At 36.5% G+C, this 8,483-nt stretch overlaps 1 protein-coding gene across 1 annotated transcript; it reads left to right on the top strand.

The window, feature by feature from the left end:
* Positions 1–514: 514 nt before the first annotated feature.
* Positions 515–2,564, top strand: LOC145135708 (uncharacterized). Its single transcript, XM_079069954.1, has 3 exons — positions 515–654; positions 741–884; positions 1,948–2,564. Exons 1-3 carry the CDS (start codon positions 610–612, stop codon positions 2,539–2,541), a joined length of 783 nt encoding a protein of 260 aa, XP_078926080.1. The 5' UTR covers positions 515–609; the 3' UTR covers positions 2,542–2,564.
* Positions 2,565–8,483: the final 5,919 nt, after the last annotated feature.

Here is an 8,483-nt window from a genome sequence, read left to right as displayed (position 1 = left end):
TCCATGTCTCACAACTACGCAAGGCGATAGGTAACAGGGAAGCAAATCCACAGCTACCAGCTACTTTGACTGATGACATGGAGGTGTTGATGCAACCTGAACAGCTGGAAGGTGTTCGAGATGGGGCCATGGGTCGTGAGGTTTTGATTCGTTGGAAGGATTTGCCCATGTATGAAGCCACCTGGGAGAATCTGGTTGATGTGAACATGCGTTTTCCTGAGTTCCACCTTGAGGACAAGGTGCGTTTTTGGGAGGGGAGTAATGATACGACCCATGTTGGTCGTTTTGGTCAAGTCTATCGACGAAGGGATAAGCATCAAGATTCAAGAAAGAGTTTTTAAATGTTTCCTTGTATTTAGCTTTCCTTTTAATTAGAATAATAGTTTTTTACTTAGTTTAGAATTCCTATTTTCTAGGATCTGGTTTTGGTTTATGATTAGGATTAATACGACTATATAATTAATGTTCTAGGGATTAATTAGGTTTTTATGCTGGAATAAAAGTCTTAGACGTTTTGCTGGAGATTTCCCTGTGTCTCGAACTACAGGTGGTCTGGTTAAGGTTTCTACCTTCGGGTTAGGATCCTGAACCTATTATGCATCAAATGAGATGTCAAAGGAACGACAAAAATCACTCAACAAAGACTCTGCTGAGGTATTATGACAAGTTTCTTTTTGCAAATTAAAGAATTTGATTATTTAGTGTCTTTCCTTGAACAAACATATTATGATCATTTTCAGATAACAGTGGAATCAATGTATAGTCGTTTAGCAGCAAAGGTGGCCTCTATCAGTTTCTCAAATCTTGGAGGCTCCTTATGTTTTGATACATTTATTGATAAGTTCAAGAATCAGCAAAACAACCATAAAGCTTTTGCTTTTCAGGTATTTTTATGGTATCTCTATCTCCCCACTTTTCCATGTCTGTTACTTTACTACATATGAGTGTCCTCGTTAATATTTTGTACGAAACACAAAAATGACCAAAATAATACCAAATAACCACCTTTCCTACATTCATCACAAAACTATATTTGCAAAAAATCAAGTTTGTGAAATACCTATTTAATTCACAAAATTGCTTTTTCAGACATATTTCACGATATAAAATTTACATGTACCATTTTTTGGATAACTTTAAGTAAGAAGTGGGCAAAAGTAGAGGATAAGGGGAAAAGGTGTGAAAAAGTACATGAGTTGATATTAAATAAAGTAACTGCCTCCATTTGTATCTTTGTGAACCAACACTCTTGTTCCCACCTTCACTACAATTTTATTTATTTATTTATTTTTTTCAAATTTGCTCCAACTTTTATACAAAAGTTCCCCAACCTTTTTACAAATTTTCTGTTTTTGTTTTTACATGTTTTTATAATGTCAAACAACTTTTTTTCAAATCTTAGAACTTCACTTTTACATGTTTCTTTACATCGTTTTTACAACTTTGTTTTGTTTACACATTTTTATGTTTTTTTATATAAATAAGTTTATAAAAGATGAGTTATTATGAATCTGTTTTAATGCATGTCAAAAAATAAAACAAAACAAAATTCTTTTCAAAAAATAAAGACAAATTTGTAAAAATGAAAAATAAGAAAAAAAATTGTTAACAAAAGGTAGGATTAAAGTCATAATATCAGATAAAACGTGGCTAAAACTTGTACAAAAAAGGTTGGATAACTTATATGGTCACATTGTTATAGATACAGTTTTGAAATTTAAATGACTTCGTGCCTCCAAAATAGAGTTAAGTTAAGTGACTAAATAATTACAAAGACAATAGTTGGAGGGCCACATTTCGACCTTAACCCTTAAAAAAATTTACGAAATGTAATGTCAGAAAAAGAAAATTCATGAACTTTTTTACGCAAATTAATTAGTCGTATTGTAGTAGATGTTGAAAATGTGGTTATTTGGTTCTATGCAAATTTATACATTGATATGACAGAATGGAAAGGCGATGCATGGGAATTGTCGGTTTGCAAGTTCATCAGTGAGCAACTTCCAACCAATTGTGGCCATGGCATCCAACAGAAAATACAAGTGCTTGGCAGTAACCATCTCTGCAACAAACATGATAACTAAACACATGCCCATGATCACAACCTTTTTTATGGACATGATAAATCAACCCATGTTCATGGTCCTGTTAATGGCCATGGGTGCTAATTTTGTATTAGGCATGCTGCGAGAACACTCGCAAAAACTCTCACCTCCTTGGCTTACTGCCATTCTTGTAACCATTCCTTTCTTACCAATCCTCTGTAGCCCTGTTTTGATGCCTAAAACCACCATGGTGTGTACGCTTGGTGTCTCCGTTCTGGGACAGGTTCTTGGATCTACGGCTGAGCAATCTCGCCAGAAAGCAATTGCTGCCACCACGCCACCTTTGCATCTGTGCGAGACAAAAGCTTCTGTTGTTGTCGGTGGAGTAGTACATCCTCCATTCCATTATGAAGTAGCAATATTATTATGGAGACTTTACATCTCATTACATGTTTCTTCACACAAATTTTCATTGTTTGTGGACCATATTAACTAAAAAGGGATTTTGAATCTTTCATGTGTTTTAGTTACCACGATTTTGAACGAGAGAATGATTTTGTTTATTACAGTTTAAGGCTTATTAAGGTAATTAACTTTTTGGTTTTTTCATATCTGGGTCACTATTTTTTTTTTGTACACGTCTAGGTAACGAATTTGTTGTAAGTATTCACATATGACCATTATGACCTACTGTAGCATGTTACATCCGGTAGGTCATATGTGAAAACTTTCAAAAAGTTAGTTATTTAGATGTATACAAATAAAAAAAAATTGCCTAGATGTAAACAAAACGATATTTTCATTTTTATTAAGGTAATCGATCATAAGTTTGCAATATTAATAGATTCAGTTAAATTTTCCTAAAACAATATTTATGACCATTTATAAATATTTAAATTGATCACTATATATATATATATATATATATATATATATATATATATATATATATATATATATATATATATATATATATATATATTCTAATTAATTTATAAGGAACACTCTGATATTTTTTTAGCTTTACCCCTGCGAAACACCCTAAAAACGTTTTCTGGCTTCGCCCCTAACCACAACCACCTCAACTTCACCATGGTGTCCTATTTATACTTGCTTTAGGAAACTCCCATGGAAACCAAATAGTCATTTGAATAATTAATGCTAATTAATCTTAGAATTAAATCCAAATCAATTCTAATTAATCAATTAATCATAATTATTTCCAATTAATATATTAATCATATAATATATTAATAAATCATATATGTAACTTTCCAATTAGTTTATTATTCATATAATAAACTAACAAATTATTCTCTATCTCCAACTGTCATTCTAATTAGTTACTAGTTTTGAGGGCAACCCAAAAAGCTTTTTGCTTCTAATTCAAGAATATATCAATTTAGTTACTGGTTTAGACACCTTAATCCAACAGTCTCCCACTTGGATAAGTCTGTAACTACAATTGCAAGTATATACCTTGAAATAAACAGCAAAGAGTGCTTTCCAAAGCCACTGTCGGACTCTGATTCAAATCAGCTTTTGGCCCTAAGATAAGTGATCAACTATTCCTTCGTTCTTCAAGATATCATATGGACACGAGACATGGATTAGAATCAATCTCATTGTCCAAAATTATGTTTCCCGATTTTCCGATTTGTGAAGACTTGATTGGATTTCAAATTGAACACATCAATTAGTCCTGACTCGGCCTAGCACTATATAGTTAACATCAAATCATCGAGGGGCCCAATGATATCGCTTTTCCTGTTAGGGCAAAAGGAACGAATTACTTTGACTATATAGTCATACAATTCACACATCAAATCACACATGGAATAACCCTTTATAACACCCAGTTACGAGATGCGTTTGAGTAAACCAATGCACAACTGATCTGTAAACTATGAACTATATATCTCTGTTTAAGAATAGAATATATTATCGTCTTACAATTACTCGTGACAAGATCCATAAAGTAATCTCTAAGCGTAGGTTTATCCAATACTTAGAATCTCTATTTTCAAAATACTCATGAATATTGTAGCAACTCAAATTGCAATGTCTTAACCTCAATCAACAATCTATAATCGATTCATGACAGTCTTAAATCACTACTTACTTCCAAAAGTATAAACGATTGTAGAATTTTGAATAATATTTAAATTACTTAGGGAAGTAAAACATGCAAAGTGAATCACAATAATAAATTAATTAATTATGACATCATACCCATTGATCATAAATAAATCTCTATTATTTAATCATCATAACAATTATGAATTTATCCATTGTATAATGTTTCAAGTAATCAACTAACCACTTGAATTAGATAACATCAGTCATGCATTGTCCTAAACATGCATACTATGTCTCTCTATGGTCCTTCATTTATGAATAGATCTATTAGACATTAGTCAAATGATGCTTAATTCACGATTCTAAATTCTTATCGCTATCCAAGATGTGGTGGAGTTCCAACTTTACATTCATTGATTTCTTGTGATATCGAGATTCTAAAGTCTCAAAGACCGAGTCTCCAATATTACAGAATATTCCACTGGAACTTTGTTACTAGAAACAATTCCATGCTAATGAGATCTCAAATTCAAGGTACACTCCTTGAACACCTTTCTTACATTAAAGTTTCCAACTCACATGTAGATTTTATAGCCAACTCTTATTATGGAGACATTTCCATATACCCATCTCCCATTATGGAATCATTTCCATAGTCCCATATGAACATAAATTCTGACCAAAAATCATCTCGATCCAAAACGTGTCACTATGGTTCTTCCAAAACAATACCATACTTTCAACTATCCACAAGCAACCAATCTTCAATAACCTCAGAATGTTCTTGACAGTTTGTTTAATAACTTTAGTCACTTGAAATTCTATTCCTTTTTCTCACAATGCTCAGGGCATTTGAAAAATTAGAATAAACAACTATTATAGCACATGTAATCGATCCTATATGCAAAGCATATAGGACTCGATTCAATATTACAAGGGTCCAATATCTGTTCAATTTCTTGCTATAATATTTCCATATATAGAATCTCCAATGTTGAAGCATTTCAACATGCTATTCATATGTGCCTTTGACTAAGTTCTATTTAACTATACAATCTAAACTTTTAGATACGTAACGAAGTATGAGTGTCATCTCCCTTATGTCCACTATAGCGTAACAGTTCCCAACTTTTGCAACTTGTATATTAGAGACATTGTTGCCTATCGATATTACTGTCAACATGCAATACCAGACATAACAATTATGCTCCTACTAGCTTTGACAGGTACTCAGAAATCAACTGGACTTCTAGAAATCAATACCTTTTGACTTTCTCATTGAAGTACAAATTCCTATTTTGCGATGCTTCGTCAAGAATCTAATTAGGCTTCTTAAGCTTATGCACTTTATCTGGATAGTATATGTGTTCAACCTCTTTCAAGACGTGATAAACATATCTCCTGAAAGTTTAAACAATTCCTTGCCATTCCTCATAATTCGAAATATGAAGAGGGATGCCGTAATCATATTGTGAATTTGAGAATGCAATTAATACAACCAATATCCGTGTTGATCTTTATTAGATCCTTAAAATCCATCAACGAAAGTGTTTCCTCATAATCATTTTCATGAGCTAGAGCGAAACCTTTTGTCACCTAGATTCAAAGGCACATATGTTCCCATCCATGTAGAACTTTATTTTTCAACCTACAGTCATAAGACAAGGTTTAGGACAAACCAAATCAAATTTAGTTCTCCTTCATGGAATAAACTTCACTTAATCTAAATTTTTTGCCTTATGGCAGCTCAAAAGCCCACCAGTGCTTCCAAGTTGTTAGCAACTCACCCATACTGATCAATGTACTTTCACTGACCAACTTGCTTAGCCTTTTGGAGTTAAATGAAAAACATAGAATTCATAGGGGTTGTCAACTCAACTGGAAGTGCACAGAAATTAGAATAAAACACAACAGGTTATTAACCTCAGGTCACGTGCTAGTGATAACTAAAAGGATCATTGTCGGCTGACTCTTGAAATTCTCAAGATCAATAAGACTCCCACCGACTTCTTAACATATGAGTTTTTCTCTCAAGAAACATTCCTTGAAAAACTAAAACAAATATTCAAAAGTTCGTGCGGATTTCCAACAAGAGAACACTTTATAGAATAGGTCTAAGTTTATCTCTTGTTTCTCAATCAACGAAAACATCACAACTCCAATTCTAAATGTGCTAGAGTAAGAAAACATTATTTGTGACGCCTGATTCCTGATACGTATTAAATAATAAATTACTCATTTTTACAGATCAACTCAACGAGTTGGTAGCCCCAAACTCGTCGAGTAGAGACTAGAAGGGACGCGCGTTTTAAGCAATCTACTCGACGAGTTGGGACCCTCCACTCGGCGAGTAGGTCCGTCCGAAAGAAACCCTAATTTCGGGGTTTTGCACCCTATTTAAGCATCTTAATCCCTACTTGTTGGCCTCATTTCCAGCCTCCAAGTCCAAAACCCTAATCCACGAAACCCTAGTGCCTTGAATGAGCTTATGAGTTGTTTTGAGTGAAGATTATGTGTTTTGAAGCTTGTTGAAGAAGGAGGAGCTTGGAGATTCAGAAGGAAGCTAGTAGATCCATAAACAACATCTCATCATCTTCATTTTCTGGTAATCAAGTCTCAACCTTGCTTAGTAGCTTGATAGATCTCCTTCTTTTTCACTTTAGGGGGGTTTTGGTCCAAGAAGCTTAGTCCTTGGGAAATGGCCGTCCCAAGTGATTCACCTTTCAGATCTGGGGTCTAGAAGGGGTTTCATGGCATAAAGGTGCAAACTTTATGACCATGGAAGCCCCATGCAAGCTTTAAGGTATGGTTTTGGCCTTTTGAGCCCCAAAAGGCCATGCATGGAAGGAAAGTATGAGACTTTACGTGTTCATTTGTTGTCTAGGACCTAGACCTCAGTTTTCATGCTTTGGTTTGGAGTATTATGGCTTTTGGACCAAGATCTATGTCTTAAAGAACTAGGGTTTGAGTTAAACCCATTGAGGAGGACTATTAGTGGGTAAATTTGGAAACTTTACCCCTAAAAAGGGTATTTCCAGTATGTAGATGAAGTATGGATTTTGGATCTGAAGGATAAGAGCTTAATCCATTGAGATGGCTCAAACAGCCTGAGGAACTCGGCGAGTCCATAGAGGGACTCGACGAGTTGAGTCGGTTTTTCCCGATTCTGTACAAGCTAGAACTCGACGAGTTGGCTCGTGTTTTCACGACTAAGAGTAGCAAGGGAACTCGGCGAGTCAGGGGGATGACTCGATGAGTTGAGTCAACTCGGATGGTTGACTTTGACTTTGACTGAGCGTTGACTTTGACTTGGACCTTGACTTTGACCTAGGATGACCCGTGAGGGGGTCTTGATGTAAGGAATGGTATCTAAGAGGTTGTTTTTAGGGATGAGCAAAGGAACCGACCCGGCTGGAACCGGCCCGAACCGGACCCGGACTGGGAACCGAAGTCAGCCAAAATTAAGAACCGAACCGGACCGCCGGTTCTACCGGTTCCGGTTCCACCGGTTCCCAGTTCCTACCGGTTCTTGTCGTGTGTTCAATGTTGGAACCGATCCTTGATAAATAGCAACAAACGGTTCCGGTTTTTGCCGGTTCTACCGGGTCCGGTTCTATCGGTTCCGGTTCCTACCAGTTCTCGGTTCCAAAAATCTACAAGAATATGATCCCGGTCCCGGCCCGACCGGTTCCATCGGGTTCCGGCCGGTTCCCCGGTCCATATGCTCATCCCTAGTTGTTTTGTATAAGGTGTGAGTAGAGCCAGTTGCAAGAGCAGAGAGATCCAGCTACTTCACTCGACATTGGAGGTGAGTTTTCCTCCAGTAGGAACGGGTCGAAGGCACCAAGGCCGGCCCGTTTATGTATGTTAGTATGTTCCAGATTAAGATCCGATGTCGGGCGGGGCCCGATGTAGGTTTATATATTTTTTTGGGTTTCGATCCGATGTCGGGACGGTACCCGAAGAATGTTAGTATGCTTGATGTCTTTGTGATTCTTGCATGTGTATGTATATGTATGTTTCCGGACTATGGTCCGATGCCGGGGCGGTTCTCGAGGAATGCTGGTATGCTTCCGGATTTCAGTCTGATGTCTGGCGGGGCCCGAGGAATGTTTATATGTCTATAGTTAAGTGGTTATGCTTATGTTATGTGTATTAGTAGTTATGCTCATATGTATGCCGAGCTTTGCTCGATGCCGGGCGGGGCCCGATGCTAGATGCGGTCTGATGCCGGGCGGGGCCCAATGTCTGACAAGTCGATGTCGGGCAATGCCCAATGTAGTAGGGCGGGGCCCAATGTATGTAATTATGTGATTATGTGTATGGTATGCGGTAGTTTGGGGGAGACTCACTAAGATT

Source organism: Lactuca virosa, chromosome 9 (assembly GCF_052849685.1).
Source record: "Lactuca virosa cultivar CGN04683 chromosome 9, Lactuca_virosa_CGN04683_v6, whole genome shotgun sequence".
NCBI lineage: Eukaryota > Viridiplantae > Streptophyta > Magnoliopsida > Asterales > Asteraceae > Lactuca > Lactuca virosa.
Note: the sequence above shows the minus strand (reverse complement) of the source record. Positions and strands in the feature narration are given on the sequence as shown.

What these genes read in the sequence shown, in the direction of transcription:
- LOC145135708 (XM_079069954.1), top strand. Translation starts at nt 610, where the DNA reads ATGTCAAAGGAACGACAAAAATCACTCAACAAAGACTCTGCTGAG. An exon ending in TCAACAAAGACTCTGCTGAG is followed by an intron (nt 655 to 740) that starts GTATTATGACAA and finishes GATCATTTTCAG; the next exon opens with ATAACAGTGGAATCAATGTA. An exon ending in ATAAAGCTTTTGCTTTTCAG is followed by an intron (nt 885 to 1,947) that starts GTATTTTTATGG and finishes TTGATATGACAG; the next exon opens with AATGGAAAGGCGATGCATGG.